Raw genomic sequence first — 27,135 nt, 5'->3', positions numbered from 1 at the left:
TTAGGGACTCACTTGGAGGTTTATTGGTGGAAGTACTGAAGCACCTTGTTATAAACACCATCTTACCTCTCCCATGGTCATCTGGGCCACAATAGGAAAAGAGCATTATAGAAGGTTGTAGCAAGTGGACTGAACGAAGCCTGGGAAAATGACCCTGTCTTGGCTAGGTGTTAGGGTCCCAGGAAGTTCTCTCCTAGGGAACTGGCTACAGGAACCTGCAGGAAGTGCTCCTCTGGATTCTCTTGTTCCCAGAGACTGTGGCTCAAGGTGGCTCTCATGGGTATATTCGAATTGACAGGGGATGCCACTGGAGAGGGTGTCTTGTCATAGCAGTTGAAATTATCTATTTCAGCGGTGGTATCGGTGTTTCTGGAGTAGCCCAGGATGTCGGGGTCATTGAAAGCAATAGAAGAAAAAGAAAGCATTGTTAAGAATCTAATTTTAAAACTTTTTAAATTACGTCTTTTCCAGCATAAGTGCCTTGAACCTAGATCTAAATATGGAAATGATGGGCAGTGGCAACATGTATTTATGGCATGAGGTACTTACAAGCAACTTGAGCAGAGAAAGCCAAGTGGGAGGGAGGCGGGAGCGAAGGCATCTCTGCTGAAGTGGAACAGATACCCCTCCAAATCTTAAGCCTTGCTTTTATGTGTTGAGAATGTAACATGTTATGAGTCAAAGGCAAGACCTGAACCCACTGGGATCTGCCTGATGCCCACTGTAGCCTGCCAGGTATCAGCATAAGTGCAAAGAAAACCTCAGACAGTTCTCCAAAACAATAACAACTGAAAAAAAAAAATCACAACCACTTGTGTGTCTAGAAAAACAAACATTGGGCTAAAATTTTTAAAAATTTTGATTTCAAGTGAAATACATGTTTATTTTAAATGAAAAAAAAAACCCTATAAAAAAGCACCCAAAAGAAAATAAAAATCACTCACACTTACTATTCAGAGATAAGTACAGTGAGTTGTTTTTTTTTTTTTCCCAGTGAAATTAATTTTAGGGTTATTTAGCCAGAGACCGGCAATATGGCCTAATAATCTAAAAATGTCTTTGCCACAAAACACCTAGAAATGCTGGATAAAATATAATCCACACACAATTTTAAATGCATTGTTAAACTCACAAAATGTAAAGTAAAAATCCCAGGGACCAAAATTAAAGATCAGTGAAGTATGAGCTAAAGTGGGGCTGCCTGAGGCACTGGCCAGTCCTGGTGACCCAGGCCTTGGGTTTTTATGGCCATGAGACACAGGAGATAAAGTCTTGGGCCCGAGCTAGGTAGGGCATTAACTGAGGTATTTACATAAGTCCAGGACTTTCAAAGCCACCTTCTCGGCAAAAAGGGACACCAGAAAGAAATCCGTCCAGTGCCACAAGCTCATCTATATCAACTTGGATTCTGGGTCAAAACAAAAGTCTCTGCTGAAAATTCTTATCTTTGGGACTGTCCCAATACTGGTTTGAGGTCTGAAACGATATATGGTACAAGAACTTCCAAGCTGAGAAACTAATATAAAAACTTTTGGACTTACCTGGTGGCGCAGTGCTTAAGAATCCACCTGCCAATGCAGGGGACACGGGTTCGAGCGCTGGTCTGGGAAGATCCCACATGCCGCGGAGCAACTAAGCCCGTGCGCCACAACTACTGAGCCTGCGCTCTAGAGCCCACGAGCCACAACTACCGAGCCCGTGTGCCACTACTACTGAAGGCCGCATGCCTAGAGCCCGTGCTCGGCAACAAGAGAAGCCACTGCAATGAGAAGCCCGTGCACCGCAACGAAGAGTAGCCCCTGCTCTCCACAACTGGAGAAACCCGTGCACAGCAACGAAGACCCAATACAGCCAAAAATAAATAAATAAATAAATTTTACATTAAAAAAAAAATTTTTTTTTCTCCTGAGCCAGTAATATCTCTGATATGGAATCAAACTTACAATGGCTCTTTGGGGTTAACCCCTGCCCCTCCAATTTAGGCCAACATGAGTCCCACAGATAAAGGCCTGTTTGAGAAAAGCTCAGATAAAATATTACAGCTACAGACAGCTCCAAGGCCCACAGGTTATCAGTATCTGTGTGAGAGGAAGCAGAGAGAAGCAACAGGGCATCTGATGTGCCTGTAAACAGGAGAGCTCCTACATCTCCCGCAGCTTCTCAGTGGTAAGTGCAGCCAGCCAATTTGAGAAGAAGGAAACTGGAAGTAAGTGCAAGGGGTCCGTGGTACAGTCCGAAGAGGCTGGTGAAGTATGTGCCTTAAGAACTCTCAAAACCACCAGAACACTCTCCCTTGCAGGACGCGTCCTCAAACAAGGAAAAACCACTGGAAATGGAACCCAAACTGAGTAGGACAGGAACAATAAAAGCAAAGGAAAGAGAGAGGTCAGGGAAAGATAGGAGAGAGGAACACAGCCCTGGAATCCTAAAAAATACAAGGCCATAAACACTTCACAAAAATGACACAAGAGGGAGCTCTGGAGCCCAAACCAGAAAGCTGCCTTGACCAGCCTCTCACCCGCAAAGGTTCAGGAAAACCGTTCACATCAGAGATCATAATCCAAGGCAACACAAAATTATATAAGGAAGAAAGAGGTTGGGGCTTCCCCGGCGGTCCAGTGGTTAAGACTCTGCCTGCCAATGCAGCAGGGTGCGGGTTCGATCCCTGGTTGGGAACTAAGATCCTGCATGCCGCCCAAGGCGGCCAAAAATTAAAAAAAAGAAAAGAAAAGAAAAGAAGCTATGAAGCATCATAAATCCTTACAGACGATGGATGCACACTAAAAAGATGTGCCTGCAAAACAAATGAAAAGTGAAACCTAGCATTTCAAAATGAGCTAAAAGAAGTTAAGACAATGACAGAACATATGAAAGAAAAACTAAGTCAGAATTTAAAAGATTTATAGGAATTCCCTGGCGGTCCAGTGGTTAGGACTCTGTGCTCTCACTGCCGAGGGCCGGGTTCAATCCCTGGTTGGGGAACTAAGATCCCACAAGCTGTGTGGTGCAGCCTAAAAAATAAAAATAAAAAAATATAAATAAAAGATTTATAAATGCGGTGATAAAACTGAGAAAAGAATTAGACATTTCTAAAGAAGTAAAAATTACTTCCAAAACGAAGCCTAAAGCCAGAAAGAACAGAAAAACAAACAAACAAAGCAGATAATGCCTTAAGAGAAACAGAAGGGTAAAAGCAGGAGAGTTTCAAGAATAAAAAAGAGAGGGCGCTTCCCTGGTGGTGCAGTGGTTGAGAATCTGCCTGCCAATGCAGGGGACACGGGTTCGAGCCCTGGTCTGGGAAGGTTCCACATGCCGCGGAGCAACTAGGCCCGTGAGCCTCAACTACTGAGCCTGCGCGTCTGGAGCCTGTGCTCCGCAACAAGAGAGGCCGTGATAGTGAGAGGCCCACGTGCTGCGATGAAGAGTGGGCCCCGCTTGCCGCAACTAGAGAAAGCCCTCGCACAGAAACGAAGACCCAACACAGCCAAAAATAAATAAATAAATTAAAAAAAAAACCACTAACTATTAAAAAAAAAAAAAAAGAATAAAAAAGAGAAAGTGGCAGGTAATTAGATACGCAAAGATGATCCAACATACAAACAGTAAGAGTTCCCAAAGAGGAAAATTTTACATTATAATTCAAGAATACTATCTTGAAGTTGAAAAAAAAAAAAAAGACTGGAAAGTACATATAAAGGCGCACCATGACCTGGGAGAACTGACCCAGCATGACCACAGCTGGGACCCTGCCCCAGAGCAAGGCTATGAAAGCACTGAGAGAGAGGATGTGTGGAGAGTCCTTTGTATAGAGCTGCTCCTTCATTCCCCTCTAGCTGAACAACAGAGGCTTCCTGGGAACACCCAGAGACCTTGAGCAGTGGCCCCTGGGGTCTGGGAGACCCAGTAGGTGGCGGGGCACAACTCCCACCCAGGAAACATGGAGGGTGGCAGAACCAGGAGAGCAGGTTTCTTTGATGACAGAGTGAAGAGGAGTTGCTTCTGTGTCCAGGAGGCACAGTCCTCCCTCCAGTAGCCGGTCAAAGTCTGAGAGGACATTTCCTGAGGACAAGATGTCAACTGTACCGGAGAGAAAGAGCCCGCCTGGAGCCACTGTAAACCCTACCCGCAAGGACTCCCTTAAAGGTGAGGGGACTCTGACAGCTAGTGCCTGAGTGCGTGGACGCCTGCAGAGCCAGGGCCTGAGCGGGGGCCTTGCATTGGGGTGAGGACTTCAAGGAACCCAAGAAAGCTCCTGAGAGAAAAAGCCAGCTTTAGAATCAGGAAGCAGAAGGAGAGGAGTGACAGTCCAGTCCCCATAATGAAGGGCCATCTTAATATGAGGCCAAGCTGACTGAAGGGGGGTGATGTGACCACTTTAGAGTTTTGATAATTTTCAGGCACTGGATGTTTTAATTTCAGAACTGATGCTGCTTTTGCACTTTAAAGGGACCAAAGAACTCTTTTATATTCTAAGAGGGAGCCCATATATGCTATGGGGCCTGCCCAGAGACCAGCTTTTATCCAGGGGCAAGAAGACAACTTCTCCCGCTGAAAAAATTATAAAGGAAAGGAAAAAATTTTGCATTTTGATGATACCCTACAAGTTGTACTTCTTCAATGTATCGATTGAACAATCTTGCTTTGGTTTTCTATCTCTTGTTACAGAAAGAATCTAACACAATGACTTAGTAGATTAGTAAAACTTCGGAGCCAGCAGTGGTCTCCCATGTGGGTTAATGTCTATTCTGTCCATTTTACAGAATAGACAAGTGAGGCAAGGAGGCCTTGGGATTGTCTTACCCAAGGGACCCTTGCGAGTTGGGACTGGAGATAGTCAATATATAACTCCATGAGCCTGCTTTATTGCCCTTCTTTGAATTAATTTATTCATGCCTCACTCCTTTTACTGAACACCTTCCATATGAAAACACTGGGGTTTACCTAGGGATTATTCAGATCAATCAGCCACTGACCCTGCTCCCAAGGACAGGCTTATAATAAAATTAAGGGGACACGTCACATGCAAAGGTCTAAAGTGAAAAGAAGGAACTGAGATGGGTAGGCAGAGGGTGTCACTGACCGCCGCCCCGCCCCCACCCCCCTCCCCGCGCCATGGCTCTGTGCTGCGGGAAGGGATGTCGGCGCTGCCTGCACGGAGGACCCACCTGTCTGCTGTGAGCTGGGACCTTCCTGAGAGATTCGAGAAACAGTCACTGGTCTGCTCGGCTGCCAAGAGCTTTCATGGAGCTTTCACTGGACTGACAGGATGACAGGAGGCTGCTTCCAGACTGGATGGAGAAACGTGCAGTCAGATGGCCAGGTCTGCTCCCTGATAGCCCTTGGCTTCCTGGGGCCATAACCTTGAAGGAACTCACTTGTGTCTGCCAGCCTAGTCCTGGGAACCTGCTCCTTCAACATCAAGCCCTCGAATCATCAGACCAAAAATGGGGCCCTAGCAGGATCACCTCCTCTCCCTGATGGGCTGCTGTGGCCATCTGCCCAGAGCACAGGCTCTGAACCTTGTGAACCAGAGCAGCAGAGCTGACTTTCAAAGTCAGCGATAGAGTGCCTAAAGTATGCCACTTACATGAGACGAGTAAAGTGTTTCCATCCTGAAATCGGAAGGTTTAAGGCTATCCAATCTATCAAGTTTTCCTTCCTGACCTTCTACCCTAAGCAGGTACTGGGAAAGCCTTCTATGGGTCAAAAGAAAAGAAACGAAATCCTTAAATAAACTAAAAGGGAAAAGCAAATCCTTAGGGGAAATATTTGCAAAAACATGAGATTAAAGGCTTAAAAATCCTGATATATAAAAAGCTCTGGTTTACAAATCAATTTAGAAAAATGCAAAGCTGCCAATAGAAAACTGGCCAAAGAACACAAGAGCCAATGCAAAAAAGAAAAGGTCAGTGTTCAAATTCATTGAAAAATCAGAGAATCCACTTTTTTTCAGCCTATCATACTAGAAAATTAAAATTTATACTTCTCAATTGTGATAAGGATACAGTGACATAGTCACTCATATTATTGGAGAGAGTACAATTTGGTATGAACTTTCTGGAAATAATCTGGCAGTATGTATGTATCAAGAGTCTTAAAAATGCCTGTACCCTTTGAATTCTGCTTCTAAAAATCAATTCTGAGAAAACAATCAGAAATGTGGACGATACGTAAATGCTTGTTGTAGCATCAGTTACAATCATGAAAAGTCAGAAACAACTCTGAATGTTAAACAACTCTGAATGAATGATATTAGGGGAATGGTGAAGTAAATTTTAACCCATTCATACAACTGAATAGCATGAAATTACCAAAATGACGTATATAAAGGGCTTCTAAAAGAAATGGGAAAATGCTTATGATATCTAAATTGGAAAAAAAAGCAACATTCAGAAATGTATATATATTTAATGTCCTCAAATATATAAATTGAAAATTAAGATGAAAGAATAGAAGGAAATATGCCAAAATGTTCCAAGTGATTGCTTGGGGCTGGAGAGAAGCAGGGGTGATTTTTCTGTAATTTTCTGATTTTCTTCAGTGAGCATTATTCCTTTATGACACTGAAAAAAAAAAACCCCAGCAAAAAACAGCAAACAATTTTTAAGTGAGTGAAGTACTTTATAGCTCTTTTTTTGGAAAACAAAGTTAATTTACTTTTTATGTCTGTAGACCTCAATTTGGTGTGTGCGTATCATTGACCCTTGAAAAAGAAGTCTGCTCATCCCCACACAACACTAGACCGTAATACCCATCAATTCTCGGGAGGTGATATGTTTCCGATTCCCAGCTGACCCTATGGATCTCTTGGCAGGATCTTGGTGAAACTTACTGTTTCGGTGGAGCTGCAGGGCAACTTGGGCACCAGGCAGTGAGAGAACTGGATTCTCGGGTCTTTTGTGGTGATAGACAGACCTCTCCGCAGAATTTTCACCAAGCGGATCCAGAATTGAAACACAGCATCTGGGTGTTTTTCGTGGAGCCTCAGGTAGTAGATCTTTTCAGTCACTGTCCTAACCCTCAGGATGCGTTGGAGCCGGTCGCAGATTCGTAGCTCCACGTACTTCAGTGGGAGAATCCTGGACACAATCAGGAAATTCCCATGGCAGAGGCATCAGTGATTTTAATCAACCAAGCTGGTGCCTTCCTAGAGCTTGGGTCAACCTCACTAGGCGCTCACCTCTGCGTGAGGGACACCCAAGGGAGAAAGCTCGTGGTCTGAGAATGGGAATGATCACTAAGACCGACTCTTCTCTGATTTCCAGGGCCTTAGTTATTAAAGAATCTGCCCACACCAATAACAATGGCTGAGAGTCGATGTATAATATCTTGTTTAGTCCTCACAACAACCCGTTGATGAAGGAAAGATAAGTAGTATTAATTCCATTTTACAGAATTTGAAACTGTGGCTCAGAGAAGCTAAGTGATTTACCCAAGTTTAGACCTTCTTAAGTAGGAAATGGAACTAAGGTTTTCTGGCTCTATTTTCAGGTCTCCTCCTCCCTAGATCCTGATTAACTGTGCTGAAAGATTAAGAAAATGGACGGAGGTCTCCTATACATCCAGTATTTTTTTTTCAATCTCAACACCTCATAATCCTATTTGACTATCATATCGCTCACCTTTCTTTTTGAAAACCTCTAAGTCGATATTGACAAAAAAAAATAAGCAAAAGGAAGCCAAGATTCTCAAAAACTAGGCCGAGACAGGGACTGGTGCTCTACCACAGCACCAAGCACAGCGCTTGGTGCACATAGATACTAAGTAAATACTTGTTAAATGAATGAATGAAGTCTCTACATAGTTCATCAGCTAAAGGACACTGTCCTTTCTTCTCAGTTAAAGTCCAGCAAAAACTAACACAACATTGTAAAGCAATTTTACTCCAATTAAAAAAAGAAAATTATGTTGCTAAAAAAAAAAAAAACAAACACAAAGGCAACAAAATAAAAAAATATATAAGTAAAGTCCAGCTGCAAAACAATGCAGTCATTCATCCCGCCCCTTCCGGCCCCTCCCTCAAGCCTTTCTTTACCTGCTGAGGGTGATGACTGGGGCACTACCAGGTGTGCTCCAGGTGGAAAACTGACCCTGGGGCCAGGTGACATTGGCCATCAGGAGGACGTTGGGGAGTGGCAAGGAGGGCACCGAGGAGGTCACCCCGAGGATCACAGTGGTAGACCCTTCACAGACATCCATCCAGTTCCCAAGCTTAGTGACCTAGAAATCAGCCCCAGGCACATGGGTCAGAGAGAAGCAGAGACAGGGATGGAAGGTTACAGATGCTAGAAAATGGCTCTTCAACTTGGCGACAGGCTTAGAGCACCTGTGCTTCTTGCAGGTGTGTGGCACACTGGACTGGGTCATGACCTGAATCTATCCTTCCTGTGGGTCTCCCCAGAGAGACTTACGTTCATTGGCAACAGGAATGCTGTGCTGCCCTTCTTCGTGTCCTTTGCATTACTAATTTTAAAAGGATGCACTAGTAAGAAGCCAGCACAGGTTTCTTTCTTCCTTTCTTCCTTTCTTTCTTCCTTCCTTCCTTCCTTTTTCTTTTTCTTCCTTCCTTCCTTCCTTCCTTCCTTCCTTCCTTCCTTCCTTCCTTCCTTCCTTCCTTCCTTCCTTCCTTCCTTTCTCTCTCTCTCTCTTTCTTCATTCATTCATTTATTTATTGGCTGTGTTGGGTCCCCATTGCTGCATGCAGGCTCTTGTCTAGTTGTGGCGAGCGAGGGCTACTCTTCGTTGCGGTGCGCAGGCTTCTCACTGAGGTGGCTTCTCTTGCTGTGGAGCACGGGCTCTAGGCGCGCGGGCTTCAGTAGTTGTGGCTCGTGGGCTCCAGAGCGCAGGCTCGGCAGTTGTGGAGCACGGGCCCAGTTGCTCCGCGGCATGGGGGATCTTTCCGGAGCAGGGATCGAACCCATGTCCCCTGCATTGGCAGGCAGACTCCTATCCACTGCGCCACCAGGGAAGCCCCAGCACAGGTTTCTAATGGTCTGGAAGGGAGATTGTGAGAAGAAAATTCCAGAAGGGGAGGAGAGTGAGGAAAGAGCTGTTGAACGGAGAAGACTCAGGCAGCCCAACTTGAGGGAGGTTTGGGGAGCTTCCCCCAGGATGAGAGAGTGCCGGGCTTGTTGCTAGGTCTTGAGTGTAATAAGGACCTGTTCTCTTGCAGCACTCGGGGCTGTGGCAGGACAGGGAGATGGAGGCCTGGCACTGGGGCACAGTGTCTCAGCTAAGACACCCCTACCTCACTCTCCAGGGCGGGCAGAGAAGCACCAGGTCTGTGGCCTCTAAGGAACCACAGGGACCAGGGTAAGGAACATCTGAGGAGTGACCCCTACGCCCAGAGGGCCTTCTCCCAATATCCTAGGCTTTGCAAGACCATCGGGGCCATTCACAGCCCGTGGTGGAACTGGGGACCAGGGGAAAGCCCCAGGAATGACTGAAATGTTAGTTCCCACAAGCATGAGTATAGATGGTGCCCCAAGGAAAGTGAATTTTGATTTTTGAAAAAAAAAAAAAAAGTAACATTTCTTGGAGCCCATGTTGTGGAATGAAATTCATATGTGCTACAAAACACAGAGGGCCACACACACTGAGAGTAATAAATAAATGTTTGCGGGTGATGTTTCTTGGCGGTGATGATAGTGATGTCACGTGACGCTGAGGAGAGGGAAGGGAGGGAAGAGCATAACCACGTGGGCTGGAGCAGTTCAAGGCAGCTTTTAGCTCTGCCGTGGGCCAGCTTCAGCAGGCAGTCTTCCCCCCTCCCTGGCACAGTCTGAGTCTCTTGCTGCCTGAGTCGCCTAGCGTCCATCCAGAGAATCTAAACAGTTTTAATACTAGGCCAAAGAGAACGTATTAGGAGAATAAACCTGCCGCCATAATCTCACACCCAAGGACATGACTAGAATTTGATATCTTGAGTCTGGATTTCCCACGGTACTGCTCATTCTCCTCTGAGTGTGTGTTAGGCATGAGCACACCCCCCCCCCCACGCCGCCCATGCTGCCAGCTGATCGCCCAGCTATGCAGCTCCCTGGGGCAGCGCAGGGACCAGGGAGCACCCAGAGCCATGAACCTTTGGGGGACCTCGTCAGAGAGTAGCTCGCTGCTCTGTGAAGGGGTCTCCAAATTAAGCCCAACACCCACCTCCAATTGTTCCCACCCTCTCTCCTGTGACTCCTCATCACTCTTCAACTCCACCGAATGGATTCCTGACTGCAGACCCTCCCGTGCATTCCAGCCTCCTGCCTCCACCCAGGAACTTGAAGTCCCTCTGCCTGGAAGGTCCTCCCCCTGCTCTTCTACCAAAGTCTCAGCAAGACCTCAAAGAATGGCTTACGACCCCGTCTTCTGGGAAGCCTTCCACAACTGCCCAGGTTGAAGGAGTGCTCTGCTCATGCTTTGGGGTTCAGCTGGTCCAAACCCTCCGACACAGAGCTTTCTTAACAGCTCCCATTTTATACTATGTCCTTTAAACCTACAAATTCACAAGCTTCTTGTCCAGGGACACTGTCTGATCTCTCTTTGCATCTCCTGCCTCTCACACAGCTTGCTGACTGGTTATGCCATACCTGCAACGGAGCACAGGTGGTCACCAGCCAGACCACTGGAGGGAACGGGGTAGCACCTTGGTAAGATGTCACAGGGATTGAAATGACCGCCCCGCACTCCTGGTATCTCCATGCTTCCCGGGCCACAAACACTCACTTCCAAAGGTCATATTACTCCTCTTCTGGGGGATGGTAGAATCTGGGCAAGGCTAATTTATCCAGGGACCTTGGTCTCATGCAAGGGTATTTGTATAATAATATCCCAGAAAGAAGGTTGGGTTTCAGAGCAGGGATTCCTACAGCTGCCTTCAGCCCCTCTGATCAGCCAGTGCGGACTAGCGGCCCCGGGAGGGTGCCTATGAACCCTGCCTGGAGAGTGGGTTCTGCTGTCTCCTTCTGCAGGTGTAACTCTATTTCCCGAAAGCATCTGACCTGCAGGGAGTCCCGTGATGCTGGAGGCACAAACTGAGGTGAACTTGGGACCCAGACCCTCTCGTTTCTCTGGCTCTCCTGGCTTCTTCCTCCTCCCCAGGGCTTTCAAAGGCCTCGGCATTTTTTGGACCAATCCCCGGGAACAGGTTTGGAAAGGGAAGGAGAGCTGGCCCTGAGCTGCCCAAGGGTACCTGGATAAAGTTGCTTTCAAACACCACCGAGTCAGAGAACAAGTTGAATTCTGGAGAATGAATCAGTTGACAAAGGAGGCCATCTTCAACCCCAAGTTCCACTCCAGGGCCTGGTTCCCTGACCTCAGGTGGGAGGCTCCTAATTTTACTCATTGGTTCTTGGGAAGGATGGGCTGGGGAACATCCCTGGGGCTCCACTCAGACCCAGCCCAACTCCAGGGTGTTGGTGTGACCACCACTCCCCTACCTCCACAGCTCCACCTCCCCTCCTGACTTACCGGCTGTCCCCCAGGCTGGGAAGGGCCTGTCGGCTCACAATGGCAGGAATGACATCAGGGAATGTGACGGGTAACAACAGGAAAGGGAAAAAAAAAGAAGAGGCAAGGAAGGACTGGGGGTGAGCAGGATGTTTTTCTCCCCTTTCCTACTCACTACAAACTAGCAATAATGTAGCCTGCTCCATTTTTCAGTCAATCTCCCCACACACATGAGGAAAACAACTCTCCCAAGGTTATGGCCAGACTGCGAGCTGCCACAGCAGCAAGGGAGGCTATCGGGAAACCCACAGCCTTCAATCCTCCCCACTCAGGGCGACGCCTCTCACAAAAATTTTCTCTGTAAATGTGACCTGTTTGCCTAATGTCAGGCCGTCACTGGGCCAGGAGAGCTCAAGATGGGGCCCGCAGTTCAGCCCAATCTTCCCTCTCCCATCGCATGGGATAATTTTCTTTTCTTTTTTTTTCTTTTTTTTCACACCAGGCTATTAACCAACCAAAAAGGTTTATTTATTTGGAAACTGAGCAAATGAGGAAGTGTGATACAGTGTATGCTGGAGCATCACAAAAAAGACCATGAGAACCAACTGTTAAATCTCTAGGAATTTTAATGAGTCAGTTGTTAAACACAGCCATTATTAAAAATTTAATAATATAAACTTACAATTAAATAAGTTATATAAAAAACAAGGTAATAGGGCTTCCCTGGTGGCGCAGTGGTTGAGAATCTGCCTGCCAATGCAGGTGACACGGGTTCGAGCCCTGGTCTGGGAAGATCCCACATGCCGCGGAGCATCTAGGCCCGTGAGCCACAACTACTGAGCCTGCGCGTCTGGAGCCTGTGCTCTGCAACAAGAGGCCACGATAGTGAGAGGCCCGCGCACCGCGATGAAGAGTGGTCCCCGCTCGCCGCAACTAGAGAAAGCCCTCGCACAGAAACGAAGACCCAACACAGCCAAAAATAAATAAATAAAATAGAGTTCCCTTTAAAAAAACAAAACAAGGTAATAAATGCCCAAACTCATCACTTCTTAATTATTTTACTGTATTTCATGTCTCTCTATTCCCTTGTTATCTGCATCTATTACATCTACATGGTAGAAATGATACATAATGTTGTGCTACCACTGCCTCTCTCTTCTCATGTACGGAAAATTCATGGTGGTCACTGTCTTGAGACCAGCCATGCTGGGAGTTACTTACACCATGGAAATCAGCCAATGCTACAAATTTGGCCTTGATTTATTGTTGTTTTGATTGTCTAAAGTGATAAGAGAAAATGCCAATGGTGCCGATTAAAAGTGTGTCTGTAGCTGTTATATTGTGGGCACCAAAAAAAAAAAAAAAAAGAAATCTGAGGAAATGATCTTCCAGTATTTGAAAGGTATTATCTAAATTAGCAAAGAAGTTGCTTGTCTTTAACATTAACAGATCAATTCCAACATGCAACTTTATTTCACATTCCCCTTATTCATTAATGTAAGTGGAAAAATCAGCCAACATTCATGTCAGAACTACACTGGCTTGTCAGTTACATAGGTTGGCTAGGAATACAAAGTTTGACAAAAATCCATGAAAGCTTTCTATGAAAATCAACTGACTATCTGAAAATTACAATAAAGAGTATTGTATATTCTATTGTTAGTTGTAAATTGTGTGCTATGTATAAATTTTATTAAGTAAAATTTTATAAAGTAAAATTTACTAAGAAAAAAAACATGTATACTGGACTTCCCTGGTGGTGCAGTGGTTGAGAATCCGCCTGCCAATGCAGGAGACATGGGTTCGAGCCCTGGTCCGGGAGGATCCCACATGCTGCGGAGCCACTAAGCCTATGCGCCACAACTACTGAGCCTGTGCTCTAGAGCCCGTGAGCCACAACTACTGAGCCCGTGTGCCAGAACTACTGAAGCCTGCATGCCTAGAGCCCGTGCTCTGCAACAAGAGAAGCCACTGCAATGAGAAGCCCACGCACTGCAATGAAGAGTAGCCGTGTTCGCCATAACTAGAGAAAGCCTGCACCCAGCAACGAGAACCCAATGCAGCCAAAAGATAAACAAAGAAATTTATTAAAAAACAAAACAAAACATGTATACTTATACATATTATATATATATTTTTTTCCCTCGGAAAGCTGGTTGTTAAACATTTACTATCACACCATTGTAGTGGCACGAACTCCTCCCCTCCCACTGCAGTCTCCTGTCCCTAGTATCAGGACAAGAAACTTTCACTTAAAGACTTCTTCAGGTTGCATGAAGTTGAGGAGGGATGAGCCATCAGTTATCCCTCTCAGACTTCGGCTGTACAGCTACAGGCTCTCGCACTTTGGCACTTATTCAAGGAAAAAGCCAAGGGGTTAAGTTAGTTCTCTTGTCTTTTAGACTCCTAAGACACACACTGTTGTAGTCCACACATGACTGGGGTTAAATCTCCTGGTGTTTCTCTTATCATCAGGAGGGAAACCTGCTTCTCATTGTTTTCCCAAAGCTGTTGCATCAGAAGCAGGAGCTTATATCTCATTAGCTCATTTCTTCTTAAGACTTGCTCATTAGAAGAGAAAACTTTTCCTTTTTATTGATGCAAAGTCTGTAATACCAGGCATTTAAACATTCCAACACACTTAAGGTTATTACTTTTGCTTTCTTATCACAGTGCTCTCTGTTCTTGACATTTTTTCTCGTTTCCTTGTAACAAAAAATAGGAAATTTCTCTTACAATGTTTGTAGCATAAACCAAAAATTAAAATGACACAGAGAACATCAGTATGACCACATGTGCTAGAGTACCTCACTTACTTGTGTAGACAGTTCTAGTGTGAAATAAGTAGAAGAATATTCACTGCAACATTGTTTGCAGTAACAAAAATCCATCAACAGGGCACCAGTTAAATTATAATACAAACCCTAACCTTAACCCTAACCATAACCCATATGATGTAATTTTTTTTTAAATTTGTTTTTGGCTGCGTTGGGTCCTCATTACTGCATGCGGGCTTTCTCTAGTTGTGGCTCGCGGGCTCTAGAGCGCAGGCTCAGTAGTTGTGGCGCTCCAGCTCAGTTGCTCCGCAGCATGTGGGATCTTCCCGGAACAGGGATAGAACCCGTGTCCCCTGCATTGGCAGGCAGATTCTTAACTACTGCGCCACCAGGGAAGTCCTGATGTAATGTTTTGCAGCCAATGAAAGAATAAGGTAGCTTTATACATACTGATATGGAATGATTATCAAGACCTATTAAGTTAAAACAAGATGCAGAACAGTATGCTATCACTTGGGTAAAAAGAATTTTAAAAGAATATATATCCATATATTCTTTGAACATGCTTGAACATGCCCAGAAATTTCTGGGAGGATAAAAATGTGGTTGCCTTGGGAGGGGTAGGGCATTGGTAACTGTGGTGAAAAAAAGGACTTATTTTTCACAGTATATATATTTTTGTTAGTTTGAATTATTTACTATGAGCCTGTATTTCCTCTTTAAATAAATAAATTTTAAAATAAAATGCATTAAAGAAATATCCTATGTATGGCTCTACAAATATTTACTGAGAAGATACTATGTACAAGGTATGCCACATACTGGAAGAATCACTACAACACTAAATGTAGTCTGATTAGAGTTGTGGACATGGTCAGGGCTGTCTTAGCTACATATCTGAAGAAATAAGGGTGGGAAACTTTCCAAATATAATAAAAAATATAGACCTATATCTATACAAAGAATAAGAACATTATAAATTGTAAATATGTAAGTAAAATTTTAAAATATACATATTAAAATATATATTGCATACAATTTTTAAAGTTCTTTAAATAACAATTGTTTAAAAATTACAACAATGTAAAATGTAACATCAAATTTAGAACACATGTAGAAGTAAAATACATGACAAGAATGGCGCAGAGGTTGAGAAGGAAGAAATAAAAGTGTACTGTTGCATGGCTCTGACATTATACATGAAGTAGTATAATACTACTTGAAGGTAGACTGTAATAAGTTAAAGATGTCTATTGTAAACCCTAGAATAGAGGAACCATTAAAAAAAATTAAACAGAGAGGTATAGCTGATAAATCAATAGTGGAGGTAAAATAGAACACTGAAGAATTCTCAGTTAATCCAAAAGAAGAAAGAAAAGAAGAAAAAATGAAACAAAGAACAGAAGAAACTTAGAAAAAAGAATAACGATGATAGATTTAAACTCTATTGATAATTATAATAAATGTAAATAGCCTAAATACTCCAATTAAAAATCATATATTGGGACTTCCCTGGTGGCGCAATGGATAAGACTCTGTGCTCCCAATGCAGAGGGCCTGGGCTCAATCCCTGGTCAGGGAACTAGATCCCACATGCATGCCGCAACTAAGAGTTCACATGCCACAACTAAGGAGCCCGCCTGCCACAACTAAGACCTGGTGCAACCAAATAAGTAAATACATAAATATTTTTTAAAAATCACATATTGTCTGTATAAAAAACACAGCTATGTACAAGAAATCCACTTAAAATATAAAGAAATAAGTTAAAAAGTCAAAGGCTAGAGTAAGATAAACTACACAGCCACTAATCATATGTCAGCTGGAGTGGCTATATTAATATCATACAAAGAGGACTTCATGACAAGGAATAATACAAGTAATAAAGGACATTTTTAAAAGATAAAGAGGTTAATTTATTAAGACAAAACAAACCTAAATGTATATACATCCAATAACAGAGTTTCAAAGGCATGAAACAAAAACTGATAGAACTAAAAGGAGAAACAGACGAATCTATAATTAGGGTTGGATATCTCATCATTCCTTTCTCAGAAATTCACAGAACAAGTAGACAGAAAAATCATTAAGAATACAGAAGACTTGAATAACTATTACCTAACTTTATTTAATTGATACTTAGAGAACACTTCACTCAACAATAGCAGAATCCACATTCTTTTCAAGTGCACATTAAACATTCACCAAGGGACTTCACTGGTGGCACAGTGGTTAAGAATCCGCCTGCCAATGCAGGGGACATGGGTTCGATCCCTGGTCCAGGAAGATCCCACATGCCACAGAGCAACTAAGCCCGTGCACCACAACTACTGAGCCTGCGCTCTAGGGCCCGTGAGCCACAACTACTGAGCCCACACGCCACAACTACTGAAGCCTGCGTGCCTAGAGCCTGTTCTCTGCAACAAGAGAAGCCACCACAATGAGAAGCCCGTGAACCACAATGAAGAGTAGCCCCCGCTCGCCACAATTAGAGAAAGCCCGCATGCAACAACAAAGACCCAACGCAGCCAAAAATAAAATAAATAAAAATAAATAAATTTATTTTAAAAAATTCACCAAGGTATACCATACGCTGAGCCATAAAACAAGTCTCGATAAATTTTAAATAATTAAAATTACAGGGGGTATGTTTTCTTATAATGGAATTAAACTGGAAATCAATAAAAGAAAAATATTTGGAAAATGTCAAGTTATTTGCAAATTAAACAACATATTTCTAAATAACCCATCATCGAAGAAAAAATCACAAGGGAAATTATAAAATATTTTTTATAAAATGAAAACACAATATATCAAAAATTTTGAGATGCAACTAAAGCAGTGCTTAGAGGGAAAATTATAGCTTTATATGCTCATAGCAGAAGTCCAAAAATCGATTATTTAAGCTCCATCTAAAAAAGCTAGAAAAAAGAACAAATTAAATTAAATAGAATGAAGTAAAGAATAAAAAGAAATCGATGAAATAGAAAATGGACAGAGAAAAATCAATGAAACCAAAAGTTAAAATTTTTTTAAAGAGCAATAAAATTTATAAAAATTGAGAAACCTGTAGCTAGCGGGATCTAAAATAAAGAGAGAAAACACAAATTGCCAATCCAGGAAAGAAGAGACATCACTACAGAGCTTGGGGATTTTAAAAGTATAATAAGGAAATAGTTTTAACAACTTAATGCCAATAAATTTGGCAACTTAGATGTGCTATACAAATGGCATCACGTAGAAATTACTAAAACTGACTTAGAAAAAACTTTAACTTTTATTTATTTATTATTTTTTGGCTGCGTTGGGTCTTTGTTGCTGCACGCGGGCTTTCTCTAGTTGCGGCGAGCGGGGGTTACTCTTTGTTGCAGTGCACGGGCTTCTCATTGCGGTGGCTTCTGTTGTTGCGGAGCACGGGCTCCAGAGTGTGTGGGCTTCAGTAGATGTGGCGTGTGGGCTCAGTAGCTGTGACTCATGGGCTCTAGAGCGTAGGCTCAGTAGTTGTGGCACACGGGCTTAGTTGCTCCGCGGCATGTGGGATCTTCCTGGACCAGGGCTCGAACCTGTGTCCCCTGCATTGGCAGGGCAGATTCTTAACCACTGCGCCACCAGGGAAGCTCCTTTGACTGACTTTTAAAAAACTGATTTAGGAAAAATCAAATATATGCATCCATCAAAGATACTGAATTTGTTATCGCACTACAAATAAAACTCTAGGCCCACACGGCTTCACTGGAGGAGCCTATCAAACATTTAAGGAATAATGTCAATGTAATACAAACTCAGGAAACAGAGTAGGAAATAGTTCTCAACTTGTTTTATGAATCCAGCATTACCAAAACCAGATAAAGACAATACAAGAAAAGAAAGCAACAGACCTCAGACCAGCATTACTTGTGAACATAGACACAAAATTCCTTATTGACACCACAGAAGGAGAGATATATCATGTTCATGAACTGGAAGATTCAATATTAAGATGACAATTCACCCCAAATTGATCTGTAGATTCAATAAAATACCAATCGAAATTCCAGAAGGCTGGGACTTCCCTGGTGGCGCAGTGCTTAAGAATCCGCCTGCCAATGCAGGGGTCAGGGGTTCAAACCCTCGTCCGGGAAGATCCCACATGCCGCAGAGCCACTAAGCCCGTGCGCCACAACTACTGAGCCTGCGTTCTAGAGCCCACAAGCCACAACTACTGAGCCCGCATGCCACAACTACTGAAGCCCACGCACCTAGAGCCCATGCTCCGCAACGAGAAGCCACCGCAATGAGAAGCACGTGCACCACAACGAAGAGTAGCCCCTGCTCACCACAGCTAGAGAAAGCCCATGTGCAGCAACAAAGACCCAACGCAGCCAAAAATAAATTGAATAAATAAATTTATCTTAAAAAAGTCCAGAAGGCTTTTAAAAATAGACATTATAAAAGGAAAAGATTGATTACAGGCATTTTTAAAAATAAAATTTTGAACAAGTAACACATTCACACAAACATCAAAAAGTATCAAAAGGGAGACGAAGAGTCTCCTTCCCACCCATCATTGGCTCAGTTCCCATCTTTCTCCCAAAATGAAGCCACTGTTGTCATCTCTCGTTTATCCTTTTAGACAATGTTTCTACATATTTATGCCAATATAGTACATTTAACTTTTCCTACCCCTTCTTACATAAATATTCTAATTCTAATAAGTCTTATGAATATAATATTCTTCAATTTAGAATTCCTCAGATTACATAAAACTACCTGCTTTTATCAATTATTTAATTCTGCATTTCATATTAAGCAAAAGGGGAAAAGGAGTCCAAATTGACCTCATACTTTTACAATGTAGATATGCCTGATGTGTATGGACAAGGTCTAGGAGAAAAGGGTAATAAAAAAAAAAGAAACAGTAATAAAGACAGCACTCAAGTGATGAATTATGAGTTAAGTTGGTATATGTTTGCCATGTAAAGCAAATCAAGTTTGTTGGCATTACTGATATTCTATGAGCAAAGCAGCATGTAAAATAAACATTGTAAGTTATAGCCATTTTATAATTTTAATTTTGTTACAGGAAGTTTGCTTAGAAACAAAATCTCACATGTGCCCACATAAGAATTACCTCAGGGGTGAAAAAGCTCATTGTTGACATATTTTGCTGTACTGAATTTTGAGGAATCCTTGAAAAAGAAAAAAAAATCATGCTGTAGACAAAAGAGCTGCATACTGGAAATAGACCACCAATTAATTCAGTGATACTGCCTAAGTCATATAGTTTCCTTCTGTTTCCTCTGTAGTAAAATGAAAAAACGCCATCCAATACACTAGCCACTAGCCACATGTGATTGAGCACTTGAAATGCGGCTAATCCAAAGGCAGAAGTGTTGTAAGTATAAAATACTCACCAGTACAAATATACACTTAGTACAAAAATAAAAGAATGTAAGACATCTCATTAATAACTTATGTTGATTACATATTGAAATATTTTTAATATATTGGGTTAACTATAATTTGTTTAAAATACCTTTTCCTATTTTTCTTTTCAATGTGACGACCACTAGACAATTTTAAATAATATATGTGGCTTACATTATATCTTTACTGGACAGTGCTAAACTAGATCATATCTTCCAGTCCTTAATCTTCTGATACCTACCTTAAGCTTTAGGAGTGCAGCCCTTCAAACCCAGAAAGCATCACACGGCATACACCTAAAGTATTTCTTTCCTTTCCTTCCATTCCACGAGATAGCACTAGAGTTAAGGTTTCAAGCTAATAATTAATATATATTTTAAAATATTTAAATACATGCAGTTTTCTAAATATGTTGTGCTTAGTTTCATCTCCATGCCCTTCCTCACACTGTTTGCTCTACTGGGAAACTTTCTCCTAACTTGATAGCCTATTCATTTTTTAAAATTCAGATCCTCTGGGAATTCCCTGGCAGTCCAGTGGTTGGGACTCGGCGCTTTCACTGCTGTGGGCCAGACTCAATCCCTGGTCAGGGAACTAAAATCCTGCAAGCCACATGGTTCAGCCAAAATAAAAAAATTAAAAATAAAATAAAATAAAATTCAGATCCTCTAAGAAGCTTTTCCTTAACATCCATCTCCTGCCATAAACAACTTTATGTAGCCACTGTCCTATACACATTATTCTATAATAAAACCATGAAATATTATTTGTTTACATGCATCCCCCCTTTCATCTTGTATATGTTATCTGAGGTAGGTAGTGATGAGATCTTAGTCAATGCCTGGCACCCAGTAGGGGCAGTAAGCAATGTATCAGTCAGGATAGGCAAAGTTAGCAAAAAACCCTACGTCACAGTAGCTTAAGACAACAAAGGTTTTTTTCTCACATCCACTACATGTTCATCAGGAACCAGTTGAGAGCTCTACTCTATGGCATCCTCACTCCAGGACCTACACTAATGGAACAGTTCCATTTGGAGCACTGCTGGTCACTGTGGCAGAAGGAAAAAGAGGGCTTTGGAGGTTTTTGAACCTGTGCTTAAATGCTCCAACCTAGAACTGACACAAGTCACTTCTACTCACAGCTTATTGGCTGGAACTAATTACATGGCCCCATCCAACCACAAGGATGTCAGGAAGTACGATTCTATCATGTGCTTGGAAGACAAGGGCAGAAATATTTGGGGAACATTAATGAGGACTACTAATGACCCTTCTAGTCAGTATTATCTCCCAGCTCACTATTCCTCGGCAGGTGGAATATATTCATTATATGTTCCCCCCCACCAAAGGAAGCAACCCAAGAGTTCCCTATAGTCACAACGTCAAGTTCAAATTAAAGACTCTGAGTGATGCACAGTAGTTCCTATACCAGTTTCAGATGTGGCGTGAGCTAGAGAACTATAAACTAAAAAGACAAGCCATGTGCCACACACCTAATAGACACTGGTGGAACAGGGACAGGATAAATGCAGTAAGGAGAGAGGGGACAAGTGGGAGACACAGCAGCCTAGTGATTGTGATGTCCCACTCTGCAGATGTGATGAGAGCCCCTTACCCTGAGGGAAGGGAATATTTCTTGACTAGCCCCCAATTCTGCTTCTTGGGAGGGCATCCTTAGGCAATTGTTCTGTTTGAAGCTGCGAAGATTTTAGGGTTGTTGTTGCAGCATAACCTAATTTGTCCTGACTGATACGGAGATTGGAATCTAGAGGGGGGTGTTGCATACTACAAAAAAACAAAAACAAAAACAAAAAACCCTAATAGTATGACAATAACACGTGGAGGGCAGCAAAGAAATCTTATTGGAGGCTCGAAGGATGGCAACCCATGTCATATAGTGGCAAAGTATTTGGTGAAACTGTTGCCTGCAGTAACTTACAAGTCATACTTTAATAATCTACCTAATAAACTAGGAGAAAGCGTCAGAGAACAGAATTTTAGCAGCAGGAATTGTATACAATTGGTTGCATTGACAAAGCACTGGAGGATGAGTTCAGAAGAGAACTGGCCAGCTTGCAAGTAGGCATAGGGATCCAGAGAGACTACGGAAATCATACGGGTTCACAGAAGCAACTGCTTCTCATCCCTAAGTGGGAATAGATAAAATGGAGAAATGTTTGGAAGTCACTCAAATGACAATTCAAACTCCAGTGACAATTCAAACTCAGCTTTGCAGGGAGGGTGACCAACCGTCCTGGTTTGCCCAGAACTGTCCGAGTTTTAACACTGAAAGTCCTGCAACCCTGCCAGGCACAGGGACAGTTGCTTACCCTACTCATAAGAAAGATCAAAACAACGGTATGGCCATCATATCTTTGTTAAAACCTCTGAGTAGTTTAAATTGTTTTAGAGCCAAGACCTCACGAAGGCTGTGGCACCCAGTAAACCATTTCAATTAAGCTAAACTGCTTGGGGAAGAGACTTCAGGTGCAGCTCTCCAACTGAAAGATCAAAATGCCCCAAAGTAACTGGGGAGGCATGAGAATGAGAAAAGACATCAAATTTAAGAAATATGTCTAGAAAAGGGCAGCTACTGGCACATGACACTGCCTGAAATCAGAGATAAAAAGCCAACTATATTTTTGAGAGTACTCTGTTACCAACACAAGTCACGTAAGCCCAGCCAACCACAAAAGACCAGAGAGTACAAAAAAAAAAAAAAAACAAGACCAGGGAGTACAATCTTACCATGTGCCCAGAAGGTGGGAAGCTGGAAATATATGTAAACAGCACTAATGACTACCATAGTGCAATAAATAAAAGTGATGCTCAAACCACTGGTTTCTAAGGTAGTGGCACTTAAGCTTAAGAACACTCAGGAAGTAAAACTGACTTAGCAGAGGACACCATGCACCATTCTTAACCCTTTGGCAAAAGTAAATCAAACTCACCGTAAACAAAATGATGTGTACACCAACACGAGTGTGTAAATTACCATAGGCAGAGGAGGGAATGTGCTTCAACATGGGGTGGGGATGGAGGAGGGGTGAATTGAAGAATAAAAAAAAAAAAGACCTCCAGTTTTATGGAAAGGCCAAATTGCTAGGTCTGGGAGAGCAGAAACAATCGTCTGTGAGGTCCAGACATTTCACCAGCTGACCTGGAGAACAATCGGAACTGAGTAATCATTCTGGTGGATAAGAATACAGACAAAAAAGCCATAGCCTACTGGACTGATAGTCTTCTTTTTTCCAGAGACTGAAGGTGAGGGGCTGGAAGAAATGATCATTTTTCTTTTTCTTTAGATATGGACAGAGTCAAGAGAGAACTATAATGGCCTTGGCCTAGGCTCAGAAAACTGGTTAATACAGGGCAGACCCAAGCACGCCTGCCTCCAAGTTCAGAGGTTTATTTACCTCATATTTTTTTGTTTGGTTTGGTTTTTTGGTTTTTTTGGCCACACCATGCAGCATGTGGGATCTTAGTTCCCCGACCAGGGATCGAACCCACGATGCCTGAACTGGGAGCACAGAGCCTTAACCACTGGACCACCCAGGGAAATCCCTACTTTTTATTTTAAACAAAGCATTTTCTGTACTTTCCTGCTCCAAAGTTTTAAGATGTGAAACCTCAGATCTGCGAATTAAGACCCTTCCCTACCACTGATTTCAAGGGCAGAAGTCAACAAGACACATTGTAGAAATATACATTCAACTTTATTTCATTAGAAAAATTTATTTAAGCCACACGGTGGCCAAAATGCCCATGTCCTGAGCAGATGCTGTCATCCCACTGCCCTCTTCAGACCAATACACACACACATACATGCTATGTTGGAGGAGTGACTTAAAAATGTAAAACAATGAGAATGGCACATAGAATACTCCACCTTCCCCCTTCCTATAGCCAACCCACAAACCTCTTCAACTGTTATCCGCACACAGAGGAGCTCTCATGGAAGAGAAACTTAACACCAAATAAACTGACCATAAGACACTCAAGCACAAAGGAACTCTTGGCAGATGCTTAGAAAGTAGGGCTGAAAATAACACGATCTCCCAACAGCGGAAGTTGCAGCACAAGTCCCCATCTAAGAGAAGACAGAGCCATGCTGCCAAGGACAGCAAAGCATATGGTGGACTGGGGAGAAGAGTGAGATCACTCCATTCCACAGCCACAGGCGACCCACTCACATCTGTGTATTAAACAGGCTTTTTCCAGAGCAAGGAGTATGCAGGTGGAGAGGCCCTTCAAGGGCCTAGTGACAGTTAGTTCTCTGATAACACTGATGCTGAGCTTGCCTACCCAGGAACTGGTACAGCTGGACGTATTTAGGCCAGTGTTCCAAGGTTACAGCCGGTGGAGGGAGGTCTTATCACACCCCTCCGGATGGATGGTCTGGAAGGCCCCTGGGGACTCTGTGTTGGCTAGTTGACCTCTGGTGGTCCAGGAGCTCCCAGGAGATGGGCTCTCCAGTAAGCCCCCCAGGGACTCCATCAGTCTAACGAAGATGGAGAGCAGGGTCAGCACCACACCTAAGAGATAGAGGTTCAGCATATGCTTCATGGCTCAAAGGATCCCACTCCTTTGTAGAGCAGTAGAGCTGCCTTCTGCTTCTGGAAGGCCTCTGGATCCTGAGGAAAGAGAGCGAGGTTAATCTCCAGCCTTTTGGGATATGCGTGCCTCTGACCTTGACCCTGGAGCTAAGCAGGAGGCTCAGCCAGCCAGGGGGACAAGGACCACAGCAGAATCTCCAAGTATATTTACACTGTAAACTCCATGGCTGGGGAACTAGTCTAGCTTCTTGGACTAATTCAAGAGCATTCCTTAAAACTTTTACTTCTCCTGTAGGGTATGCAAAATCCCTGTTCCACAGTCCAGGGACCAGAAACCTTCCTGAAGTAAAAACCCAGTCCTTTTGGGTGAGGGTGGGCGGAGGTGGGAATATAAGAAGACGCCCTTGAGAAAGCAAAAGCAACCTGCCTCGAAGTCTCCCTCACACCTCAGTCAGGTTCGAGTTAACCATAAACTTTTTTAAAGTCAAAATAATTCTAAGGGAGTCAAATCTATCAAGTTCACCTACTTAACAAGCACACCTTGAATACCCACAACGTGTGAGGCACCTTGGAAGGTACTAAGGCCACCGGAGGAGGCCCTGCAGACACGAACCCGGCCCTCATGCGCCTAACAGTCCAGGGGCGACAGGCAAGAAAACAGGCGGTTACTACAACAACCCGCCAAGGGCTGTGACAGTAAGGAGATGCTAAGGGTGCTCTGGGAGGGCACGGCATGGGGTCCTAAGCCAAAGCCAGCGAGAAAGCAGGGCTGGGCGGCTGAGTGGGGCCCCGGGTGGCGGCGAAGCGAGGGGGAACGCTCCCGGCAGCGTAGTCCCAGGCGGGAATTGCCAGGCGGCGCGCGGCGCAAGCAGCCTAGGGGATGGGGGCGGGCAGCCGGGAAGCCCACAGGGCCGCTCACCTCCAGGAGGAAGGGCCGTGAGTGGCCCGCTCGCTGTAATATCTGGTAGTGCGGAGTCGGAAGGAAAGTCGGCCAACCAGCAGCGCGAGACGACAACCCAAAAGCCTCTCCGAAGACAAAAGCTCAGCCCGCAGCAAAGCGCGGAACACGACGCACACCACGCACTTATAGTCGCGGTACGGCCCGAAGCCCGCGCACGCGCACTGGAGCCCTGACTCACGCAAGACCGCCGCCCCGCCCCTAGGCGGGGGCGGTCTGGGGTCCGGGGCGGTTCTTTGCGCTTGTGGTCTGGGCTGTTTCGAAAAACACACGTCCTGCGGCTCTGAGTCATTGAGGTGGGCAATGGGACTAGACGTGTGGGTTAAATTCGACTGTCTTTTCTTGCTGCAGGAAACTTTTGAACGAATCAGAAAGGTCATTTTTCCCTCATACCAAGTCGGTGGAAAATACACCTGAGACGCCCCAATCCAAGGGCCCGCATATTGTATGGGATGAAATCCGGGTGGCGGGGGATGGGTTCTTCACCGGAGATTTCAACAAAGCACAGATTGTCAGAGGGCCTCAGACCTCCACCCTACCCTCTGCTCCCAGTTTTCTCCATTCCAGGGACTGAAAAGCCGACTTTGTTTCACTTCCTAGAGGTACGAGGATTCCAGACGCCACCCCCTCAGCCTCCAAGTCCTGAGGTTTAATTTGCCATTGATATCTCTGGAATGGTGAGACCTTTTTACGACATAAATTCCGTTTTCTATGAGTTTGTCACGTTAAGAAAATGTGAATTACTCACCTGGCCCTGGTGCCTGCGCTTAATTGCATGTGGCTGAGTGAGTCTGTTTGCACGCACTGAGTCTCAGTTTCCTCGTCTAAAATGTGGCCACTAAATGAAGTTTGAGGATGCTTTGCGATTGAACCAAAGAGCTAGGCGGTCACAGTCCAACTTTATGCCCAGGTTTGGGGGCAGGGAAGCCATATTAAGCACCACCCTCCCAGCCCAAGAAATGTCGATGTTCTGTCGTGACAGCACCCAATGGCGGATCTCGGGAAATAGAGTGCTGGGGACACGCTGGGAGTGGGGAGGCCCCTGGGGAGGAAGGTCCACGCGGAATGCTGTCGGTGGTTTCACTGCCTTCCTCCTGGGGAGGAGGAGGGGAGAGGGCCAAAGCTCGGGGGCTGGTGACTCTAGCAGGTCCACTGAGCTCTAGGACTGTCGGTTCCGCGTGCCTGGACTGGACGAGTGACAATCCAGGAGCTCCCTCGTCTCGCTCTGCGGGAAAGGGACGGAACGAGTCGGGAAGAGCCAAATCCCGGCTGCGACCTTTAACCTACTTTCCTGGCTCTGTCTGCTGTCAGAGGAGGAGGGGCTGGAAAGGCGGGAAGAGAGAACGTTGGAGATGGAGACGTGCAGGCAGGCAGGCAGGCACTTTGAAATTAACTTTTCTACTCAGCCCGCAGGAATTTTTGGCTCTTCATTGTACTAGAGTTTCGTCTCTTTTTTCGCTGGACTCAGTGGCTCTTCTCTTGCACTGTTATTTAGGAGAGGCTCCAGCTCTGAAATCACATTACCCGGTGTCCCCCACCCTTGCTAGTTAGGGCCCTTGGGCGAATCCTTTAACCTTTAGGTACTTTAGTTTCCTCAGTTATTATATGGGATAATAACAGTCCTCTCCTGGAAATTAAATGAGTTAATCGACATAAAGCACTGAGAATGGTGCCTGGCACATAGAAAACATTGTGTATGTGTTAAAATTATCTGTATCCTCTACTGCAAAACTCCCAGTGAGGTACTTTGCTCACAGTAGACTATGTTCAGTGAGTGAAAACAGGAATTCCACAATAACCCTTTGGGCTCTGCTTATTGGGAGCTCTAAAATTTTATTTTCACATAACTCAAAGGAAGAGATGGGCACCTCTCCAACAATTCCGTCCCCGATATTCACTGCCATTGTCTAAACATCATGCCAGGTGGAAACAACCAGAGTTTGGGTGAATATAGCCCAGTGCTTTCCCATCTATCAACTACAAATATTATTGACCATCAT

General features: G+C 44.1%; 2 protein-coding genes and 1 long non-coding RNA gene across 4 annotated transcripts in view; 1 reads left to right on the top strand and 2 right to left on the bottom strand.

Annotated features, from left to right (window-relative positions):
• On the bottom strand, nucleotides 1-22,325 carry GARIN1A (golgi associated RAB2 interactor 1A). Its single transcript, XM_082472414.1, is given in 7 exon segments — nucleotides 1-369; nucleotides 5,166-5,239; nucleotides 5,241-5,288; nucleotides 6,833-7,079; nucleotides 8,036-8,220; nucleotides 19,324-19,381; nucleotides 19,861-22,325. Coding segments are annotated over 6 exon segments (783 nt in total). The 5' UTR covers nucleotides 19,354-19,381; nucleotides 19,861-22,325; the 3' UTR covers nucleotides 1-170.
• A 990-nt stretch (nucleotides 22,326-23,315) lies between these two features.
• On the bottom strand, nucleotides 23,316-25,305 carry HILPDA (hypoxia inducible lipid droplet associated). The gene is given in 3 exon segments (XM_082472447.1): nucleotides 23,316-24,037; nucleotides 24,040-24,255; nucleotides 25,097-25,305. Coding segments are annotated over 2 exon segments (189 nt in total). The 5' UTR covers nucleotides 24,188-24,255; nucleotides 25,097-25,305; the 3' UTR covers nucleotides 23,316-23,996.
• Nucleotides 25,306-25,438: 133 nt separating this feature from the next.
• LOC309665759 overlaps nucleotides 25,439-27,135 on the top strand; it is a 36,826-nt gene continuing 35,129 nt past the window's right edge. For both annotated transcript variants that reach the window (XR_014266669.1, XR_014266670.1), the window contains exon 1: nucleotides 25,439-25,812. This is a non-coding gene — a long non-coding RNA (uncharacterized lncRNA). The remainder of the gene's footprint in view (nucleotides 25,813-27,135) is intronic.

Source organism: Balaenoptera physalus, assembly GCF_965194825.1.
Source record: "Balaenoptera physalus genome assembly, chromosome: 8".
NCBI lineage: Eukaryota > Metazoa > Chordata > Mammalia > Artiodactyla > Balaenopteridae > Balaenoptera > Balaenoptera physalus.
This window is presented reverse-complemented; position numbering and strand designations above follow the sequence as displayed.